General features: G+C 31.2%; 2 protein-coding genes and 1 long non-coding RNA gene across 5 annotated transcripts; 2 read left to right on the plus strand and 1 right to left on the minus strand.

Annotated features, from left to right (window-relative positions):
- Positions 1–651: 651 nt before the first annotated feature.
- Positions 652–6,408, plus strand: LOC25486561 (probable flavin-containing monooxygenase 1). Its single transcript, XM_013608152.3, has 5 exons — positions 652–1,168; positions 1,825–2,065; positions 2,220–2,398; positions 2,901–3,250; positions 5,853–6,408. Exons 1-5 carry the CDS (start codon positions 710–712, stop codon positions 6,193–6,195), a joined length of 1,572 nt encoding a protein of 523 aa, XP_013463606.1. The 5' UTR covers positions 652–709; the 3' UTR covers positions 6,196–6,408.
- Positions 6,409–9,666: 3,258 nt separating this feature from the next.
- LOC25486565 (uncharacterized) lies at positions 9,667–14,702 on the plus strand. 3 transcript variants are annotated; one of them, XR_003009569.2, is made up of 4 exons: positions 9,667–9,798; positions 11,209–12,077; positions 13,122–14,050; positions 14,168–14,702. It is a non-coding gene; the product is annotated as an uncharacterized lncRNA (long non-coding RNA). The 3 variants fall into 3 exon arrangements; XR_003009565.2 differs by having other exon boundaries at positions 11,209–14,050; XR_003009566.2 differs by having other exon boundaries at positions 11,209–14,050; positions 14,179–14,702.
- LOC25486566 (respiratory burst oxidase homolog protein E) lies at positions 14,683–22,852 on the minus strand. The gene is made up of 14 exons (XM_013608157.3): positions 22,009–22,852; positions 20,808–20,970; positions 19,154–19,202; positions 18,934–19,047; positions 17,841–18,263; positions 16,885–17,268; positions 16,696–16,791; positions 16,440–16,555; positions 16,195–16,365; positions 15,788–15,947; positions 15,514–15,702; positions 15,265–15,393; positions 15,100–15,178; positions 14,683–14,963 (listed from the first exon to the last, which is right to left on the minus strand). The coding sequence occupies exons 1-14, from the start codon at positions 22,619–22,621 to the stop codon at positions 14,854–14,856; spliced, it is 2,796 nt and encodes a 931-aa protein (XP_013463611.1). The 5' UTR covers positions 22,622–22,852; the 3' UTR covers positions 14,683–14,853.
- Positions 22,853–24,544: the final 1,692 nt, after the last annotated feature.

Raw genomic sequence — 24,544 nt, forward strand, 5'->3', positions numbered from 1 at the left:
TTTTTTTTTTTACAAAACTATATATAATGCTATTAATCATTAATTAAATCCCTTACCCCTATCAATATTATTTTTTGGGAAATCCCTTTGCTTATGAAAAAAAATCATTAGAGCAACAATGCCAAGACAATGTTCCATTCCACATACTATTCATGTATCTTTCCATGTTGACGCACCATACAAATTTGCACACGTACCTTTAAATGTGGTGGGCTAATGAAATTTTACCATTTCCATTGATGAGGAGGGTAAAAAAAATATAATCTTTTCAAGACATTATCTTCTATATATGTGCATTTTATATAAATTTAGTGAGACATACAAAATTGAAATAATAAAAAAGAATGTGATAAACCCCATTTGGGGTGGGCCTAGTGATTGGCTTGAGATCTTGGAGTCTGCTCCTCCAAAGGTCTCAGGTTTGATTCCTTCTGGTGTTAACTTCGGTGGGCTAAGTCCATACAGAGCTTGCTTTGGCTTTAAATGGAACCCCCCGCAAGTGGGCGGTGGGATTGGTCCGCTCGGATTAGTCGATTCTTGGATCAGATACCGAGTTTTCAAAAAAAAAAAAAAAAAAGAAAGAAAGAATGTGATAACAATGGTGATATGATTTCTCTTCTATATAATGATACCATTACACTCCATACACACAGATACACACAATTGCAAAACCAAATAATTAAGTCCAATTTTTTTCTACTACAACCCTATGCCGACTAAAGACAACCCACCAAGTATAGTGTCAAGAATTGGTATCATAGGTGCTGGAGTTAGTGGCTTAGCCGTAGCAAAACAACTATCACACTACAACCCTATTGTTTTTGAAGCCACTGATTCAATTGGTGGTGTTTGGAGACATTGTTCCTATAGGTGTACTAAGCTTCAATCACAAACATGGAATTATGAATTTAGTGATTTCCCTTGGCCTGAAAGAGAAAGTAAAGATTACCCTTCTCATGCTGAGATTTTGGAATACTTGCATCTTTATGCCGTTTATTTTGATTTGTTTAAGTATGTTAAGTTCAACACCAAAGTGGTTGAAATCAAGTTTGTTCGAGACAAAGAAGGTTTTGATTTTGGACGCCTACCTGGTGACCATGGAAATCCTTTGCCTGAACGACCAGTGTGGGAGCTTTCTGTTCAGACTAATGAATCAGATGCCATTCAGGTCTTTATTCACTTTTAACTCATAATCTAGCTATAAACTCATAAAAAAAATTAAAATGAGTGATGAAAATTACATTAGAGACGAAAAAGTTGAATGTATTAAAATCTCATTAATTTAAAATTGTAAAATAATAATAAGGAGCTCCTCCTCAAGGTCTGATGTTCGATTCTTCCTGGTTTCAATTTAAGTGGGCTATTTAGCTTCTTCAGTCGCATTTGATGATAATTTTAACAAAGTGAGGAATTTTGATGGTGAATGTGACCCTAGATAATTATTGATGGAGTCTATGAAAGAACAAGAAAACTTAATATAAAAGAGTAAACATGCATAGAATAAATCTATTTTGAATTTATCATTTTATGTACCAATTGAAATTGTTTGTCCCTTTTCAGGTGTCCTTTACCTGTTTCTCTTATAGAAACATAATACATGCACGTGTAAAAATTAGTAACAAATAGAAGGGAAAAAAATGTTCTTATTATAGGGAATATTATGTAAGAAATGGAGAAGTGCATATTATCCTATCTAGATATCAAGGATTTTAAACATCTTTGGTTAACAACAGCATAGCCTTTAATTTAGTTTACATGTTGGTAATTTTGTTTTAATAATTTTATTGATAAACCTAATTATTTTACTCTCAACTTGATTTTCAGAAGTACTGCTTCGAGTTTGTAGTGGTTTGCACTGGAAAATATGGAGACATACCATTGATGCCAACATTTCCATGCAACAAGGGACCTGAGGTGTTCAAGGGTAAGGTTTTGCATACCATTGATTATTGTAAACTTGATAAAGAAGCAACTAGTGACCTTGTTAAGGGAAAGAAGGTAGTGGTTGTGGGTTATAAAAAATCAGCAATTGACCTAACCATGGAGTGTGTACAGGCAAACCAAGGTAAAAAATTTCTCTATGATTCTTTTTTTTATTCTATTATATGTGTTTAATGTGCATCACAAGAATTTAGGTCATGTGGATGTGGATTTAATAATCTTCCATTGTTAAATATCAAACATCATAATGACAATGTTGCTTCAAACTTGTAATGAAGGACCAGAAGGGCAACCATGCACAATGATCATAAGGAGTTTGCATTGGACACTTCCACATTATAGGATGTGGGGAATACCATTTTTCATGTTCTATGCAACAAGATCTGCACAGTTCCTTCACCATACACCAAATCAGGGTTTGCTTAAAAGCCTTTTATGCCTCCTATTATCTCCATTGGTATGCCCTTAATTAATTGAATTATTTGTTAAATGTATGCTTTTACTCTTTTTTTTTAATTTTTTTTTAAGGATAGAAAAAGTCAACTTAATAACACAAGAAAATTTAGTCACGAGTAAAATAGTGATGTACAAAAGATGATTCTATGTTAAAACTTAGGAGTCATTCATTTGAAAGACAATTGAAACACGCGAGAGAAAAACAAACCTAAATATATGTATTGCTTCTGACTCGATGATTAGTTGTAAAGTGAACTCAAAAGGTTAATCACTAGCAATACTTTGAGCCGTTTGATGGGATCTTCGATCGAAACTACTAGGGTTAAAAAAAAAATTTGACATATCTTTTGTTAATTATTGTCTTTATGTTTGGCTATAAAATTCTGCTACAAAAGTTTCTTTTGTCATTTAAAAAAAAAAAATTATTTATAGTTAATTTTTTTCTTTTAGTAATTAGAAAAGTAATTGAATATATATTTTTTTTAATTGATGACTTTTAACAGAGGCTTGTGATTTCAAAGTTCATAGAGTCCTACTTGCTTTGGAAACTTCCATTAGAGAAGTATGGGTTGAAACCAGAACACCCTTTTGAGGAAGATTTTGCATCTTGTCAAATAGCTATAACACCAGAAAGTTTTTTCAATGAGGCTGATAAAGGTAAAATAATCTTCAAAAGAGCATCAAAGTGGTGTTTTTGGAATGGAGGAATTGAATTTGATGACAACACTAAAATTGATGCTGATGTTGTTCTTCTTGCAACTGGTTATGATGGGAAAAAGAAGCTCAAAACCATTTTGCCAGAGCCTTTTTCTAGCTTGTTGGAATACCCTACTGGTATCATGCCATTGTACAGGTAAACACAAATTTTAATTTTGAAGGAAAGTATGACTTCCATCCAATCAACATACTCAATATAAACATTGATAGATAACTAGAAAAGATAATTGATATTTTTTTAGTCAATATCATGTTGATAAATTTGTATCTTATTATACTAAATAATTATCAATAGTTCCATAAATAAATGACTTTTTGAAAATAGAGAAAATTAATATTAATAAAAATATCACTAATGATCATTTTACGATTGTCTCATACAAGTTATGGTCATATAAAGACAATTGATTCAAAAGTTATGAGTTGTCCCCACCTCCATGCCCCTCCATTCAACATACTCAACAAAACACTAACTCATAATTACATAAACTAATAATTGAGAAGAGACTTTTTTTAAATCAGCAAATATTATTACGCATAGATAGCACAAGATGCACCAAACTCGCAAAAGGAGGAAAAAGAGTTCACGAAGGCCTTATAACAACGGCACCAAATGAAACACTCGAGAAAAAACCCCCTAAAAAACCATCTTCACAACCTGAAGAGGCACCACAAAAACAAACCCATCCTGAACAAAAGACTTGGAAACAAACACCTACTGTCGAAAAACAACCCAGCCGCAACAACTAACACACCAAGCAAAAAATAAACATGCTGTCATGACAGCAACCACCATCATAAAACGCAAAAACAAAGTTGAGAAGAGACTATTATACTCCTTCTAGATTTAGGATGTATTAGATAGAGCTGTCAAAATGGACTAGACCCTAGACCCACTATTTTAGTACAGGTTGGACCGTAAAAAAACATGACAAAACCGATCCTATCTTTTTGGGTCAGCCCACCGGGCCTATAATTTTCAAGGGTTGGGTCCGGCCGACCAGTTAGGCTTACGGACTGGCCCATTAAAAATACTAAAAGCTATTAATATTCTTTTGCATGGATGTTTTTTATGGTATTTATCTTTTATGGATATTAATTTAATATATGTTTTTGTGGTATTCATACACTCAACTTTTGTATGGATATTTTTGTGGTATTTGTCTATTATAAATATTGATTGGCTTAAATGCAGTTTTACCTCCCCTATTTTGATTGAATTTGGATTTTACTCCCTCTATTTTAAAACTAAGAATTTTATCCCCCTATTTTGATTGATTCTGAATTTTGCCCCCCTTATTTTAAAACTCGGAATTTTACCCCCCCCCTATATTGATTTAATAGATGTTTTATATGTCACGCAACTAAGTTTACGAAGACATGTGATTTATTTGATGAATAATAATTTGTGATATGTAACTTTATTGTTCTTAACATCACTTTTTTAAAAAATAAAATGTAAAATAATACATTTTGAAATAAGGGTTGGGTCGGCCCATCGGGCTGTGTAGCCCACTACTAATTGGGTCGGGTTTAGTTTTGACAGCCCATGAATAAAGTGGGCCAACCCCCTTCAATCCATTTATATGTGCTGGCCCACCGGGTCAAGGCGGGTTGGGTCGTGCCGGTCCATTTGACAGCTCTAGTATTAGAGTCATATATTGCTATAATTCTTAGTATGTTCAATGTACATCCTATTATAATCCCTATAAAATTATTATAGAAAAATAATTTTGACCAAAAAATAAAAGGTTGGATATGTTTTTGGTCCCTATAAAATTGAGAACTTCTAAGTCCTTACGAAATTTTAATAGCATTTTTAGTCAACACAATAAATTTACATGTAATTTTAGTCCCTCCATTAAGTTTGTTTAATTATCCTTAAACTCTTAAATTTTTAAACAATTTTTAGTAGACACATCTAGAACATTATAAAAGATCCATTTATTAAAATTTAGAATTTTTTAACATGAGATTAACTAAATATGAATTTGTTTAAACGACAAAGTTTAAGATAAAAGTAACAAAAATCTAGTTGTAAAAATCAAATTTTGAGCTAATTTTTTGCGGAGAATTTTTTAATAATGTTTTTAACACATCTACGAAAAATTGTTTAAACACTTAAGAGTTTAAGCATAGCTAAACAAGTTTGAATTTAGAAGGAACTAGAACTAAGTGCAATTTTTTTTATAATGACTAAAATAATTATGTAAGGATTAAACTTAAAATGTTTCAATTTTATAGGTATAAAAACATATTTATCCAAAAAATATAGAAAATAATCATTTTCAGATGAAAATATAGGACAAAAACACACGAAACTCTATGATTGATCACTTTTTCACACAACCCTTGTGTTTTCCATCAAACTTAGAATGATTGTTTGTCCACTCAATAAACATTGACAGTGAGATTCATCTATTTCATACAAGATTTGCTTTATACTAAATAGCTCTTTTGATTTGATTAGTAGATGTTAGGTTAACATATTAATAAACAAAGTTATTATTGAAACAAAATAATGAACTTTTTGATATTCTAAAGCAACATATATATTTTTTAACTCTTTCATCTCTTAGTCAGTCCAATTGAGCTATCAAACCCCAAAATCAACATATAATTTAACAAAAATATATGATTCAAACATAAATGATATAAAATTATATTGAGGTACTAACTTATAAGAGAAATAAAAAATTCCTAACCAATTTTCTTTTTTTATTTTAATTTGTCCATAGAGGAACTGTTCATCCATTGATTCCAAACATGGCCTTTGTGGGTTATGTTGAGAGTGTTTCAAATCTTTACACATCCGAGATACGTTCGATGTGGCTGGCTGGTCTAATAGATAAAAAATTTAACCTTCCAAGTGCTGAGAAAATGCTCTCACAAACAATGAAGGACATGGAAGCAATGAAAAAATCTACAAGGTTTTATACAAGGAACTGCATCACCACTTTTGGCATCAACCATAATGATGAAATTTGTGAAGATTTGGGTTGGCATACTTGGAGGAAGAAGAACTTCATCAAAGAAGCATTTACTCCTTACACTGCTAGTGACTATAAGAAGAAAGATTGAGATTTCTATTTGGTTCATAACCAAGTGCTATTTATTGTTGCATTTAATATGTTTTTGTGTAAGAAATATAACTGATGTGTTAGAACCTTTGTTCAACCACTCTTGGTTATTATGTTTTTTGGTCGTAGTTAAAACAATTTACATGTTATGTAATGTAATGTTGTTGAGTTTAATCATAAAGTGTTATTGAAGCTTGTGATTTCAATAAGTATATCTTCAGTGACATTGATTATAATGTGCAATTATTTTTCCAATTGAAATAAACACACAATACCTTAATTTTTTTTTTACTTTTTTTTTGTTTTTTCACTCACTCTCTCCCTCTTCCCTGTTACTTTCTCATCTTCCTCTTCTATGTCACTTGTCGGAGACCCCTCTTTCACCGCCGTTGTTCTCCATCGACGTGAGAGAGATAACACTTGTGTTGTTGTTGAACGAATAACCATGGAAGAAGGACGTGTCCGATTCTGACCCGGATCAAGGAGAACCAAAAAACTTCGATCTAATTGCTCCGGCAGTGTGAAAATGGTGCAAGAGTACATATCTGAAGGGAAGTGGGTGTGTAGTTGGAAAGAGGTCGATATGGATGTGGGTGGGTATAGTGAAAACGGAAAAAAGAAGTTCTGGGTAGTGGTCGAAGTAAACCACGAAATAAGAAATTGGAGTGAACACGTAAGAAGAAGAAGTCTCCTAATATACACCAAGGTAAAGAAATGTTATTAGATAGACTTTGCAAAAAATTCCAAGAGTCACGTCTTCGCCCACTTTCTGGAAAACCATAAAAACCTTTAAGTTGTCAATGTCCACGACTAGAATCATTGACCTCCACATTTATATGATTATTAGAATAGTTCAACACTGTACAATTAAAAGAATTTTGCCAAAATAGTGCCAATCCACCACTCCGGCCAATACTACTCACAACAAAGCGATTGTCAAAACCAAGCATATAACGGAATTCATTTGCTTTATTAGAGTGGACTAATGTCTCATTGAGAAATAAAGCGGCTGGCTTATGATAACGGAGTATGTATTTTAATTTAGGAACTATGCTTGGGTTCCCTAAACCTCGACAATTCCATCCTATAATACTCATTTTTCATTTCAAACAGTACATGATTAGACATAAGAGACATTACAGTAACCCCCACTAACATCAACAACACCTAAGTCATTCCACAAACTCCAAAACCCCTATCATATAACAATTGTAATTAAAGTAGCAACATGTACCTTTACTTCTAATAACAATTGCAATTAAAGAAATGTCACCTTGAAATTTGCGATCAAGCACATCTGCGAAAACGACAATTGGATTCAATCACGAAAGTGGCAAATGATACAACCATAAGATGATGGAAAATTATGATAGGAAATAGCACAAGGCAAATCAAAACGTTCAGGGGAGAAGAAATCTCAACGAACGACGGCAAAATCCCTCACAAGGGTAGCGGCGGCAAGAACCCTAGGAGCGGCGGGAAAAATAATTGTCTCAGACGTCAATAATTTTTTTTCCACTACTAACTACTAGTTTAGTTCGATTTCACAACGTCAGAGATTTGCCGAACAAAATTCTACAGAATTTGTTACAACTAACTTCATATCTAGAAAATATATGTTACAATTTAATTGAGTTGGAAGAATGGTGTTGGGACCCTGGAGTGTGTTTTTCGTCTCAGTTTAATTTTTTCCAATGTTAATTTCATTGTTTTAGTTTGGTTTTTTCAAACAAAATTAAGTTGAAAGAAAGTTGAAACATCTGATCTCAAATAAAATTAGTTTGTGTAGAACTCTTGCTAGACCGTTGCATTGTCTTTGACGTATTTAATGGATATGAAGTTGATGCTTGACTTTATATCAAGCATTGCTTTGTCAAATTTCATACCACTAATGGTCACTAGTAGTGTTACTCGTTTTGATTCCTGAACCTTTGTTGAATGAGGTATTCTGGTATGCAACTTTTCCATAGCACCTCTTGCTTGACCATATTTTATATTTACAACTTCTTTTTTAACTAGTTCCTTCTCTTTTTCTTCCTTCACTTCCTTTTTCATAACTTCCTTCTCAGCTTCTTTTGGATTGTGTGCATTACACTACGCTCATTGGTTTTTTTTCTTTCTTTAAGTACTTTTTCAAGGACACAAAAAAATGCATCCTAATCTCACCAAAGAAAGATTCACAAGTACTTTTTTCTTTAAGTACTTTTTTGTCTGAGTCTGGATGGTAACCGAACTTGTTGATGAACTTGCTTGTAATGCTTTTTTTTTTTTTTTTTTTTTTACAAAAATAAAACAATATTCATTCATTTAAATTGATAGAGTATATTAGATACAAACATGCTAAAAACGTAAAGGGTGAATCTGCGAGCAAACTCACATCACCCAAGTTAATAGCATACAACGGCAAAATGCCTACAAATTAAATAATATGATAAAACTTAAGTCACCGAAATACCCATGCTTTCGGATCTGAAACGTTGACGTCCAAATCATTGATTGAATTTGTAATTGACTGATGTAGATCTTTCAACAGGAATTGAACAAACACTGTGACAAGACGTGAAATCAAATGCCGCACAAGACGACGAACAACACAACGCTGCACTTAGACGACGATATCACAAAAAACATAAAAGGAAAAACTTGATAGATGTGAAAACCACTTATTTAGATTGAAAGAAAAGGGAAAAAGGATGTAGAGGGGTGATTCTAGTTCAAAAAATAACCTAAAACCACCCTCCTCGATGAACTTGCTTGTAATGCTTTCTTTTTTTTTTTTTTTTTTTTTTTTTTTTTTTTTTTATGTATAAAATCCACAAGTTCTCTTGCACCTCACATTGATTGCTCTTTTATATTTGTCTAACCAACACATACTAAGTGACAACATATAATCCGATATAGAATTTCTCAAACATAACATCAGTGTATTATGGAACCTTTTTCATTTCTTATTTTAAAAATCAACAATGTATTTGAAACAAAATATGTATCATTTGATAATCATTTCATTTGGTGGCTACATCTGTCCAAAACTAAATAGTTTTTTTTTCAAGGATAGTTATTTTGCAATAAGTAATGATACCTGGAGAATGATCTTAAAATGTATAAATTTTCATGAAAATTACGTATTTCCGAAAGACCTTTCACTTAAACTAATGTGAGAAATTTCTCTTTCTTGTGTAACAAACATTTCAAATTACTGGTCGACAAAATGTCACCCACACAAAATATAATGAAAAAAAAGACAATAATTAAATAAAATTTATAATATTATTGATGATAAACTTATTTAAGGCCATATATTATTTTTTAATATGCATATGAACTTTGAATGGATTGAAACAATGTTTTTGATTTTATATCTTATAAACTTAATATGCGTAAGATTTTTTTAATATGCATATCTACCCTTTGAATCTTTTGATACATTGTCAGCAATGAACATAATCACACCATCAAATAAATGTCATGCACATGTTATTGAAGAATATATTACTCCACCAAAATTGCACTTAACATATCTCTTTCTCTAGAGCTCTTAATGTTTGATTATTTTTTTGTGCAGATTCCATGAGGAATATCTCATCTAGAACAACTTTTAAGTGTAAGTATTAAGTTTACCGCTTAAAATGAAATCACTTTTAGCTCTCCAAACATTGAATCCAAGCATGAACTTATGTGTTAAATAATTGATGGGTAAAATTAAATTTTCCTGTTTGCACAGTGTTGAATCATTTCTTATGCTACACACATATACATACATATATACGTGTGTGTCTATATACACACGCAGAAAATAATTTCTTTCACCTCTTTCGGCTGGATTTTTTTTCAAAAATGTCTTTAAATACAAATAACACATGTAAAAAATAGATAAAAATAAATTTAAATATTAAAATAAAAGTGTAACAAACACAAAAAATGTCCACTTTTTTTCTTTATCATTTAAAAAGTGTAACAAACTAGATGAGTGTATATATATTTACTTTTTGATTGTCCAAAATATACCATTAAACAACAACTTTTTCTATAATAAAGATTGTTGTTGGTGTCATTAAAAAAAATAAGAATTTAGATTATATTTTTTTGTTATATAATCATGGTTAGTTTGATTTGTTATAATTTGAAAGCAAAAAATATTTCTATTTTTACTTTTGATCAAATTAAAATTTCATAAAAAAACACAGTTCATAATTTTCAAATGTAAGCATATATACCCTTAAACAATAACTTTTTCTATAATAAAGATTGTTGTTCGTGTCATTAAAAAAATAAGAATTTAAATTATATTTTTTTGTTATATAATCATAGTTAGTTTCATTGGTTATAATTTGAAAGAAAAAAATATTTCTATTTGAGTTTAATTGTGGTGGGTTGACAGTCCAAAACAGTCTTGCACACGCAATCAATCAAAACATTCTGAATTGTCATGTTTGGCCCACATAAATTAAAATTATTAATTGATGTGGCAATTCAGAATGTTTTGATTGGTTGTGTGTGCGCAAAATTGTTTTGAACCGTCAAACCATTACTATTAAACTCTTTCTATTTTTACTTTTAATCAAATTTAAATTTCAAATGTAAACACAATTCATAATTTTCAAATGTAAACACAATAAAAAGAGGAGAAAAACGGACACGTGAGTGTCCGTCTTTTCGTTAGTATATATAATGATTATTGTTTTTCCATGATAGTTCTCTCCTTTGTTTTGGTTGTATTCGTAGCTTTTTGTTGATATGTATTTCTTTTGGTTGTCGATGATAATGGCTTTTCTTTTAGGTGTTGACTTGTTGTGTAGTGATTTATAGAAATCCTTTTAATTTAGTCACAATTGAGGTATGTAACAAGTTATAATTAATAATTCAAATTAAAAGTTAAACAAAATGTAAAATGAAACATGGGTACTTCTAATCCCTTTAACTTTGATAATATATAAGTGGTACAATATAAGAATATCGGTGAAATACATATTAATTTTGAGAAAGATGTTATTTTTTTTTTTTTTTTTTTCAGGTAGTCTAGTAGTTAGAATCTACTTTTTCTAAGGTGAATAAATGGGGTGTTCGAGGTTCGAATTCCAGCCTCTACATATAACAATGCATGTCCCTGCCAAATGAGTTATGCTATTATATGCTAGACATGGAGTAAAACAAAGTCCATGATTTTATTTTACATTTCTTTAAAAAAAAAAATTACATACTCTTTTGGATATAATACATACATGAATTTGTCTGGCTTTGATGGAGGTTTACCCACACCCTCCATTTTTGCTACCTACGCGACCTCTTCAATCTTTTTTTATTATTTTTTCATTTTTCCTCCTCCTCCTCCTCCTCCATCATGTTCAGTTTCTTTGTGTTTTCCACCTTTAAATCGTTCACCTTTGCCGCCATCATTTCCTCTTGAGCCTGAGCCATGTCCACCTTTATTTCTTACCCAGCTTTCAGCACTCGGCCCGGGTCTCGGTTTCCATTCAACACTTATTTTGAATTTTTCTGTTGCGCCAACTGAAATTTAACGAACACTTTTTATTAAATATAGTAAAAGAAGAAAGAAATTGTTTATGCAGTGTAATATATATTTACACACACACTATTTACCAATTACCATGTTTGGATGGCGCAATTGCCACAACGGAGAAAAAAATCAGTGCACACGAAAATACAAAGACAAAATACTTTGTTTTCATCCTTGATCAATTAAGAGTAGATTGTAACTAACTATAAACACAATCAATAGCTATATATATTCAACTGGAGTATGTCATTTTTTTTTTTTTTTTTTGTTTTTTTGAAGAAGGTTTTGGCTTATTGTGAGGATAATAGGCCATCAACATATATTGAGACATTTAGGGTTCAATTGGGACATGTTTACATAAAGAGGTAAGAAGGTTTTTTACACAATGATTACTAAAAGGTGCTTATAATGTTTAATAATTTCTTTACACTTAAATATTGTTCTAGATGTTTGTGTAAAAATAATTGGGAGTAGTCATTATAAAGAATCAAGGTTCTTAAATGCTCAACGAGTTAACGAAACTCTAATAAAATCGATAACCCTTGAATATATCAAGAAGCTTACGAGTTATAGTTCTGGATTGAGTTATCAGGGAGTTTACGAGTTATAGTTCTGGATTGAGTTGACCTTAAAATATAATCTTTTAGTAAGGAATATCTAAATATAAGTTTTAAGGGAAATGTTAGGGCACTAGTTAAGGAGTTATAAAAAAAATAAAAAAAATTGAAATTTTATATGTTATTTTTTTTAAACTTGAAAAGTTGTTGCTTTTAATGTTAGATTTATCTTTTCTTGCCATTTTTAGATGTTTGAAGTGGTGGATATCATGCGTCATTGTGAATTTGTTGTTTTTCTACAATATTTTCATCCTTTCTTTTTGGTCTTATAAAATGCGTCATTGAGAATTTGTTGTTTTTCTACAATTTTTTCACCATTTCTTTTTTGTATTATAAATAAACAATAATTTTACTCATTTAGTGATGCTCTGAGGTCATTCTAGCTGGGATCCTCAACATTACTGGTGTGTTTAGCTAGGAAAAGAAGGTGGAAGGAAAGAAAGTGAAAGGAAATATAAGGAAAGAAAAATGGTAGAAAGCGAGAGGATTTTTTAATTATTTTATTTTTTGGTATAAGAGAAAGTGGAAGGAAAGAAATATAAAAATAACAAAAATGACCTTATATAAAAGATCTCATAACCTTATATAAAATTTCAATATGACAAAAAGAACATAATTATTATTTAAAAATGCATGAAAGTACTATTTTTTTAGTAATTATTATTTTTTGATAAAAGTTTTTTAGTCATTATTATTATATTTTTTATTTATCCATTGGATATACATTAAATCACAATATCATTTTTCCCTAAAAATAATCCAAGTATCAATCTATTACTTTAATATATGCAGAGACGGAGGTTCGAACCCCAAACACCCAACTTCTTCACCTTTAAAAGGTGGAACCTTTCTCGATCTCGATTGTTTTGTTTTTCTTCGCTTGTTTCCACGTCACCACGTGTGTCATAGCTGATCTTGTTTATTAACTTTACATTCACGATATCTCCCATTTATTGGTTGTAAGATCTTCATAGCTTGCTTCAGTTGTTCCTTGATGATATTTGAATATCATATGTGAAGACACATGGTTCACGTGAATCAAGACTTCATGAAGGATGTTTGTATCGACGATATGGTTTATAAGGGATTGGTATGAATATGCTTTAATTTATGTTTGCAAAGTGTTTTCAGTCAGTACTCCGATCAGCCTTGTCTACGCCAGTTAACATCAGACACAGTTTAGTGTCTAATAAATGATCGTCATAAGTTGGAATTGTTCGGTTTAGGCAGTCCGAGCATTGTTCCTAATCTTAAATACCTAGTCCGATCATATAAACCAGAAGGAATAATCCTGTCTGAAAAAATGACAACGGCAAATAAAATTGAAAAGTTAAGTATATTTTATCTTTTAAGTACCGTTTCCCTCTAGATAGAATTGGTAGAGGACGAGGTCTAGCTCACCGTTGGAAAAAAAATCTCTTGATTCTTGTATCACAAGTTATTCGCAAAATTATATTGATCAGTAGATTATTGATTAGATTCATGATCATTGGAGGTTAACTGGTTTCTATAGCATGTTGGAGAGGGGGACTCTGTAAGGATTCTTGGAATCTCCTTATTGTCCCTTCGGTCACCCCTTCCATGGTGTGTTATTGGGGACTTGAATGACATTCAGACAGTGGAAGAAAAAAAGGAAGATCAGGGAGGCAACCTTCTTTATTTCAAAGCTTTCGACAAGCAGTTCTTGATGCTGGTCTTATTAATATTCTGGTTCAAAATCGGTATGTAACTTCATTTTTTAATTAGATCAAAATTTGTTGGTAGTATAATTATTAGTATATCAATACATATATTACAAACCCAAGCGTATTGACTATGTATACCCGCCATTTACCAAGTACTTTGGCAGATTGTGTACCCGGTAACTATTGATCAGATGCATGAATCAAATTGTCATCCCAAATTAACGTATTATAATAGAAACTTCAGGAACTATTAAATGTGGAAGAAGATACTCGTCCAATCTTCCCGTGCTTAGGTACATTGAGTAGGCCGCCATTGGATTTCATCGACAAAGAACTATGAGGCCAGAATTCCTAAACACCTTATTCCCTGGTTGCTCAAAGTCTGCATGTGTTTCGAAGCTCATGCGTTTCAAAACACCATATGCCGAGTTGTTCAAGACCTTGAAACTATTCGACGAGAATCTAGCTCACTATTAAAGAATCTCAAAGCTCATGATTGGTAAAAGAATTCTAATCTTAAACCGTTCATGGCATATATTAGAAATCAGAAGCACTTCATATCAGACAAAAACCATGGTTACTGGTTAGATATATGTTTGGGTTTGAACTATGTATGTATAGCAATAAAAATTAGCATTCTGTGTTAAACATGCATGAAGTGTGTTTGCTAGATACTGAAATCTTTGTATACTTTTCTGTGTTATTAGATTTGTTGCTATACTGTATTTGTATTCTATATACTAAAATTACATGTTATTTGTATTTGTAACTCACCCTCAATTATTTAATTGATAGTTACAAAAGAATAAACAAAAGCAGTTTAACTTTCATCTTCAATTTCAAAAATACTCCTTATGAAAATCAAAGCGTGTCGTCGTCTTATGGCTAAGCTCAAGTGATAGCTTTTTTAGCTCCTTCGCCAGCACCGGCATCCCGCAATAGAACACTCCTGCAGATATTATGCATAATGTGCTTGTTAAAAACTTTCTAATATTATCAAACCAAAATTAAATTGAGTTTAGCAACCTTAATCTCCTCTTAATTGTAGTTTGCAAGTAATTATGCAGGTTTATCAAGTAATTTACCTACTGTAGAATTAGGGTGTTTAGAAGCTAATTTTGTGAAAACTTCTCTCCAATTAGGCCTAGCAAAATGTGTTCTCACCTGCAATAGAAAAAGAATAAATTAGTTATGTTAACACCATGAATTGAAATAATTAATAATAGTTGTTAAAGTATTTAAGATCTCACTCTAGTGCCTGATAGAATGTCAACACCATGTTTAGCATGGTTTAATGCTTGGATCATTGTGATTAGGGTTGATCTTGCATCACCTTCTTCATATACACTTGTGAGATAGTTGTGCAGTTCTATTAGACCCTAAATAGTGGTTTAGAATAAGATATCACATTGCAATATTATTTATTAGTATGACATAATTAAGATTAACTTCTATGGTATATATATGATTAAATATTCATATAAAAAATTAAATATTACTTTGTGGTCCATTTCTGCAACTTCATCCATTACTCCTTTAAACCATTCAAAAGATCCAGGTTCTCTGGTGACCCAATAGAAGTAAGCATTTGTAATCCTTTGTGATCTTTTATTTCTTCCCGGCGTTACGTTTGATGATGTGAAACTATTGAAGCTCTCGTCTGATTTTGTTGTTTCAGTGTTTGAGTCCTGCATTTTTGACCTTGTTAAAATTGAAAGCTGATGATAACAAGGAATCAACGTTATCGAAAACAAGCAAGAGCATGGATTATACCATTTGTTCGTCAATTGGTCTCGTGTCACTCAGAAGATCTTTTAGAATACTAATGAAGGGAGTTGCTCCAATTCCTAATCCTATGAGCAGCAGTACATCGAAATTCTGGTAATCTTGTGCAGGCGCTCCATATGGGCCATCAACGAGTAGCTTTGGCGGTCTGTAATGAAAAAATTCTTTTAATGATTTACAACTGTGTAACTAGCAAGCATTGAAAAACATAAGTCGACGTCTTATATTGTAGTCACGTTGCAATATTTGATATTGCGAATAATCATTGTCAAATGTGTTTGATGCGACTTGAATGATGATTAAATTTCAGCCACATAGACATAAAAAAGTTAGATCAAAACGCCTAAATTGTGATTATAAACCTTTTTTAAAACTCTGATATGACCTAAACTTACCCTAGTTGATCCAGTTTTATTAGTTCACCGAATGTAGCGCTAGTGTTAACAGGAGGCAATTCGTCATCTTCGGTGAAACGTAGCTTAAGCTCTTGTGTCCAATCACCCACCGTTCGAATGTGAACACTTAGGTAATCATCTCCTGGTGCTGACGTAATCGAGAATGGATGCCTAAAAAATCAATATGTTTATTTTCATGTGCTCATGTTTTGTAAGATCAATGATCAATTGAGAATTACACTGACCATTCAAAGGGAGAGATTTTCGGGCATTGTAAAAATATGTATTGGCCACTTTTGTACTTGAATCCATTTGGCTTTGACATGAGTAAGCTAAATACATTTCCTGGTAGCACTGAAACCTGATGTTGAAGTAAGCGAAATTAAATCGAAAAATGTTATTCTCCTTTTGTCACAATCAAGTCTTTCGAACCATCGAAGTAGATATAAACTTTCCCAAAAGTCGAGTTCTAATTAAAAGTAGACAATGTGATTTTGTTACCTTAAGAACTTTTACTGCATAATGGTGAGATCTACGTGTTCGTAGAGTACGCTCTGCAATATACAGCAGCAATGGAACAGAGATATACATCCATGTCTAAAACCAAAAGTGAAAAGAAAAAAATGTTAGTATACTTTACTCATCATTCACTTTTCTCATACCGACGAATATTATGGTCGAAGTTCTTACCGTTTTCTGGTACCATTTATGCGTCAAATTCAAGAACGATCCATGAATGAACAGAAGAATGTAGACAATACCAAGAAGATGATGTGAGTACCAGAATGCATTAAAGCCTGTTAATCTGTTGAAAGGCGAAGGAAGATTTACTGCATTTCTTCGAAATTGGCTAGTTGCTAGTGTAAACGATATAACCATCAAAGTAAGCATTGTGATTCCTGTTACACCTTCAATGCTAATGAAAAGTGATTTGTATGTGGGCTTTTTGTTGTTGAAATCAGAAGCTATCAGTGAGAACTTTTCTGGAGACGAGTTTACGAGTAGAGGGAAATCGCATGAGATGTGATTTCCTGCATGAACAAGTATTCCCACTACTATGGAAAATGCAATCATCTGTTGAAATAGAAAGATAGTAGAGACAAAATCAAATAAGGACATGATCATAATAGAGTTTACATAGCTAACAATAATTTGGTCACATTCGCAATGAGAGAATTATACACTTGTCTTTGATTTTTATGTGTAATTCAACATAGTAAAATCGAAGTAATGTATGCTTTGTTCAAGTTTTACAAGCTCAATTTTTTTTCTAGCCTGTTTTAATATACATGTAAACCTTATGTTTTACAAAATTCCAAATTTTGGGACATTTTTTTCAATGCTACGACGATGCGGACTACTTAGAGCATATTCAAGATTTGCTAGACCACATGTTATAATGTTACTACTATCGGGCTACTCGGATGATACTCCATATGTTCATGTGATGGTTGTGTATTAAGAGTTCCACGTGAGATAAGACCTTAACATACGAACAAGTCAATTTTGTCAGAGTTGAGTTAGGCTCAACTCTAAATTCTAACAGTAACATCCTTGGAATCGTATTCAAACTCACAAAACTGATTTATACCAACAAAATTATGAACCATATAAATCATCTTATATGGCTATGATTCACCGCTTACCTTGTGAAAGTTAATATTGTCATCAAAGGGAACAAATTTCCGAACTTTTGTAGAACGAAGCCATGTCAATGTATTTCGACAAACCGGCAAAAGAATAAGAGCCATGTTGAACTTGAGTGTCTCTGCAGCACCTTTGGCTACTGGTAAGCAATAACTCATAACTTGAAAACTTGTTCTGTTTTTGTACTGGTAAAATTTCCAGGTAAAAAGACAAGCAATGGTAACCAACCACAGTAACAAAATCCAACCCCTCCTCCAATATTCTAAAGCAAGACATTGAAGTGTCTTGCGTATTTTGTGGATCTTACTTTTTGGTCTCAAATTTGTCATATTTTGACTCCAGTTTACACTTGCACTGCTGTGTTGTCTACTGTATGTCATGTATCTATCTTTTTCTAATAACAACATTTCTAGCTGCCATAGCTGAAAAAATGGAGAGAAAAAAAAAATTATGTACGGATTAAGAAAGATTAATGAAAAAATGGAGACACATTATACAAACTCAATAGTAAAAGAGTGAATACAAACGCACTAGTAAAAGTATGAATCCTATACTGCACCGTATATACAGTGTATATACCGTATATTACATTTTGGTCCGTAAATTTTCCAAAATTTTCATTTTGAACCCAACAAATTTTCAAAAAATTGTAAATTGACCCCTCAAATTTTCCAAAAATTATAATTTGACCCTTTAAAATTTTTGAAATTTGCAAGTTGACCCCTAATTTCAATTTTCAAATTTGGCCCAAAAAATTACAATTTATAAAAGTTTCCCAAAAATATGACAATGAAATTTTTTTACTTGAATCATTTAAATTACCTAGGATTCTAAATTCTTTAAAATTTCTCAATTATCTCATCCAAACACACTCTAAGAAATTCTGATAATCTTGAGTTTTGTTAATTAAGTGACGTGTTCAAAGTTCAAACTCTAACCTCTACATATAATAATGCATTATTCTTACCAACTGAGTTATGCTTTTCGGGACAAAGGACATTTTTAATTTAATGAACTATCTCTTAAAGTATTGGATAAGAAAAACAAATGATTAGATTTTTAACGTGATTTTATTATGCTGTCTATTGTTACCTCAATATAACCCAGGTTTTCCGGATCCAATTCTTCCATTATTAATGCAGCATATCCTTCTGCTTGTTCTTTTAGCTTTGATAGATTGTTTGCAGAAGCACTTAGCATTATAAGCTGTTGATTAAAATTAATATTAATATTGAAATTAAAAACAGAGTGTATGATAAGAAAAATATAATTATTTTAACAAGAAAAATATAATTTATTAAGTAAATCTTACCTCTTGTACTTCCTCCCTAGTTATTCTTCCATCTTCATTACTGTCTGCCCTGAAAGAAGTAGAGATTTTAATTTAACATTTAATCAATTTTCTCAAAAAAAATTAACATTTAATAAATGATTCACAATTAAGTTCTTTTTCTCTATTAGATGTAAGATTTAGTTACAATGATTAATTACACTAGTTAGTGGTTCTCAATGATTTTTTTTTTGTCGTCGGGGTTTGAACTCCGAACATTACATATATCATCATTATCTCTATCAACTGAGGTAAGTTCATGACGACAGTTGTTCTCATTGACTATAAGAACATTGTTGTATCCCTTCATATATACAATTCTCTTGACATCAATTTATTTCTCTTGTAGTTTTTTCTCATCTATGAGTTTTACCAAGAATTATAATATAATAATAGCAACAACATTTATATATCAAATGAAAACAACTAATTAGTTCAATTTAACTTAGTAGTGTAATTAATCATTGAAACTAAAAATTTAGTACTATCCAAGGAAACCTATGTGTGTAGATACAAGAGCAGGAAAATTCTATGGTGAAGTTATGAGAATGATTTTTTTTGGTGAAGTTAAATGGTCAATCATTGAGAATTTGTGTATTTAATCCATGTCACGTCAGATTATATGGTGTATTCCACATTTGTCTATAAGGTGTGTCATTATATATTTACTTATTGAAATTGTGTCCCTGATTAAATCAAAGTTAAACATAGATTCTCATTTTTTGCACTGAAATTCCTTTAATATTTTATACGAGGACTGATTTGTAATAAGGTAAAATTTAGTTTTAAAGTGGTTCACCAGCAGGACACTGACTGACATGACATCAACAATTATACTATTGACTAAATAAAATAACTTTTACAAAAAAGTCAATTTTCTGATTGCAACGTAGAGGTCTCGGTAAAAGTAACGTTGACATGCACAATTTTACACGCAAACAGAATTTATAATATCTGAATTCAAACGATGACATGGTGCATAGACAAGTCATATTTATCAATAAATAAAGATGCACAAGTCAAACCCTCAAATAAAGAAACAAACACCTGCAGATATATATAATGAATCTCAGTTCCAAATTAAATATATGAGTGCCATAACTTAAATATTATGGAAACTATTTTTTATTTAATATGAAATTATATCCTTGACCAAAAAAAGAAATATAAAATAGCATTCATAATCTGTTAACACTAACTGTGAATCATCGTGATTCTAACATATCCACGATGATATCAACATAAGTTAAGTGTCACAGAATTTTTTAAAGTAATCTTAAGAGATATATAAGAGATAGTAAGCATTATTTTAATATTTTCTTAATTTAAAAAATGTAATTGATGCACTAATGAGAAATGTCTTACACCATATGCATAAATTTGTTTTTAAGATTAGATCAATAAATCTTACCATTATATCAAAGGTGATATTATTTGAATTATCTATCTAATGGTACAAAACAATCTTATACATGATACATGACTAATTTACTTATTTATAATAAGGTGAGATAGAGTATTCATTAATATTGTTTCAATACTTTCTCTAGTTTTTATTTTTATGTTACCTACTACATCCTCTTGTTTTCTAAGAGAGTAGACCGTGATACATCATGGAAAGGGACAGATTACTTACATGTCAAAGAAAATTTGAAGTCGAGCATCAAAGTTTTGGTTTGAAATTTGCAACCAAAAGTGATGCAACTCTTCTTTTGTTATCTTGCTCACACTTTTTCTTTCCTTCCTTCGAGCTAATGCATCAAATATACCTACCGCAAATTCTTTCGAATCCTCCATCCCTTCAAAATTCATTTACCAATATTTATCAAAAATATATTACATCATCCATCTCTCTAAATATAGAAACCCATTAACTAATTAATCACTGAAATTAGATGAAACAAAAACTTGTAATAATATGGCTAAAAACAATATAATGATATTGATTTTATTTATAATTTGTATTGTTATTCAAATTTAACCTTTAGGAAATATAAAAAAAGTAATCTTCCTATAATAATATTTATTATTAATTTGAAAATAAGTAAAATAATTATTTAGAGGTATTTTGATGAAAATTATTCTAGCTTACTTTTTATTTAAATTGTAAAAAAATTCTCACAAGAGTTTTTCATATAACATTCGGAAGTAATTATTAAACTAAAATCTTGAATACATGTGTTCCATTTTTTATAAAAATAAAAAATAAAAAATTCCTTTTTATTTAAGAATACCACTTTAAAAACTTTTGATAATTAAGGTGTTTGCTGTTGAAAATAAAAACAAATTTTAAAAAAATTCAGAATGCTGACTATAATGAGAAGATGCTTAATTGAGTAATTTATATAACTTTTTTTTTTTTGGGTCAAATGTAATTTATAGTATAACTTTATTTTTGAAAGATTTAATTTAATTACATAACTTAAATAAACAGCCAATTCTTGTTTCTTACACGTAATATACATTTTTTTAAGGAAATTAAAGTGAGTGTGAAGTTAAATATTCATGTACCACAATACCATAAATGCACCTAAAGGTGTTTAGATGAAAAAATATGAGTCTTTTCTAATTTAATTAAAATCTCATGTTAAAATTTGAGTTCAAGCATAATAACAACAAATTTTTATAGACGATTTCCATCTATTAGGGCACATGAATTAATATTTACAGTTACGTACGAATAATATCAAGTTTTAAGAAAATAAGAGTGTCATAAATGCTTTATTTACTTTTTTTGTGTTGAGGAATTAATGCTTCATTTAATCTTCAATCTTATCCTTGCCTCCAAACAAAATAACTTATCATGAGTCAAAAAGAAAAAAACAAAAATAGCTTACCAATGCATTCACCGAACTCTTCTCTATCGAGTAAACCATCCTTAGCAAGAAAACCAAACCTCTCTTCAACTTTTCTCCATAACTCCTCACTTGCTTCACCAGACTTACTAATAAATCTCAATCCTTTCAAACCTCTTTGAGCACTTGATCTCGTCCGTTCAAGTTCCGCTCTCATTCTTCGTGCATTTCGCGCCATCATCGGATCATCCACGGGTGCAATGACACTCTCTGATGACGAGGTCGATGTCCTTATAGACATCGACCTCAGCCATGGAAATTTCTTCCTTATCCTCGACGTGATTGAAAGACTCCTCGGGACACCAAAGCCAACTCCGGCTAAGGTGTCTTCATCTCCAGCATGACTTGAAGATGGTGATGCGTTTGGAGCTGAAGATGCCGATGCGATATTACGGAGAAGGACAGCGTCGTTTTCGAGTTCTAATGTTATTTCAACGAGCTCTTTATGGTGGTTGCTACGAAGGTCGTTGAGAAAAACCGGCAACATTGCGCCATAAGCATGTTTTCCGGTCACCGGTGATGATGTTTCAAAATTTTCCGGCAAGTCTTGCTCGTTTGTGCTGGTGGTGCACCTCTCAAAAGACAAAGTTCTCATGGAAAATGCCTTGAAAAAATTTCCTTTTTCTCTCTAAAATGCTTGAAACATTTAGAGAGAGAGAATGTTTTGTGAGTTGGAAGGCAAAGAAGTTAGAGAGAGAGAGAGAGAAGCTAGAAGGAGAAAGATAATGGTTCCCACGTTTGGGGTGTGAAGTGTCTGTATAAATAAATGAAATGAAAGAAATGCCAATGCAAAGCTTGATAAACAAGAGAGACACCTATCAACGAATTTGTGCACACGATTTCAACGCTATTTAGTCTTGACGCATCTACAAGAGTAGTTGAGAAATGAGTTCTTCAATTTCTTTAATCTATTTTTTACTCTAAATTAAATAAGTAAATCACAAACAACATATACTATAGACTTATTCGAAATACAAAGATTGTCTGAATATTTAATTCTCCTTGTTGTAATTTCCCATTATTGTTTATTTATTTAAATCATTAGTAATTATCATCAAGGGAGAAAGTCTTGCATGGTCACAAGGTTTTGAGCACATCACTTAAGCGCGCACACATAAAAATACAATTTATTTCATTATTTAAAAAATAAATATTATTTAATTATTTTCTCTTTCTACCTTTTCTCAATTGTGTATATGTGTCTAAATAATGTAGTGTCCAAACACTTGTGTCCAAGTAAATATGTTCCTCATTAAGGACCCATCATGGTAATTACCTATTAAGTAGAAAATGGTCTTTTATTATTTCCTTCTTTTCGTTAATTGTCCACTAACTCTCTTCAGATTAAGAGTTAGATCATCTCTTTATAAAAATAAATGGAGATTTCCATTTACAAAGAAACACTCACAAAAAATAGATTGTAAATCATGTTAAGTGAGTCCATTGTCATTAATTATTTTAAAGTTTTATTGTGTTTTTACCTCTCCAAATGAAAGAAACAGAGAATATGATAAATGGAGAGGATTCTAATTCTTCAAATTATAGAACAGTTTCATTATGTTTGCACGTACAAGAATCAAACTATAATATTGGTGCTGAAAATGATCCTGATACGTTTTCACAAGTCATGAGTTCTAGACATCAAATTTATGGTATGATGCTATGAAAGATGAGATAAATTCAATGGCATCTAATGGAGTCTGAGATCTTGTTGAGTTGTCTAATAGTATAAAAGTCATTGGTTTTAAATGAGTCTATAAGACAAAGAAAGACTTGTTAGGCAGCATTGAGAGATATAAAGCAAGACACGTTCTCAAAGGATTCACTCAAAAGGATGGAATCAATTACAAAGAGACTTTCTCTCCTATATCTAGGAAGGATTTTACTTGCATAAATTTAGGATTAGTTGCTCATTTTGACTTAGAACTACATCAAATAGATGTGAAAACTGCATTGCTAAATGAAGACCTAGAAGAACAGGTTTATATGAAACAAGAAGGATTTTCTTCTAGCGATAATGAGCATTTGGTATGCAAGCTTAAGAAATCCATTTATGGACTCAAACATGCTTCTTGTCAATGGTATTTAAATTTCATGATCTCTTATTTTGGATTCGTAAAGAACATTATAGATCAATGTATATACCAAAAGGTCAGTGGGAGTAAAATTTGTTTCCTTATTTTGTATGTGGATGACATTTTGCTTTCTACCAATGATAAAAGTTTTCTATATGATGTGAAACAATTTCTCTCTAATAGTTTTGATGTGAAGGATATGTGTGACGCTTCTTATGTCATTGACATTAAGATTCAAAGAAATTGACTTTGTAGAATTTTGGGCTTGCCACAAGAGGCATATATTAATAAGGTCCTAGAGAGTTTTCAGATTAAAGATTGTTCATCAAGTGTAACACCTATTGTGAAAGGTGATAGATTTCATTTGGAACAATGCCCAACGAACGATTTTGAAAGGGAACAAATGCTTAATATGTCATATGCTTCCGTTGTTGAAATCCTAA

The sequence above is a fragment of the Medicago truncatula genome, chromosome 2, assembly GCF_003473485.1.
Source record: "Medicago truncatula cultivar Jemalong A17 chromosome 2, MtrunA17r5.0-ANR, whole genome shotgun sequence".
Classification (NCBI taxonomy): domain Eukaryota; kingdom Viridiplantae; phylum Streptophyta; class Magnoliopsida; order Fabales; family Fabaceae; genus Medicago; species Medicago truncatula.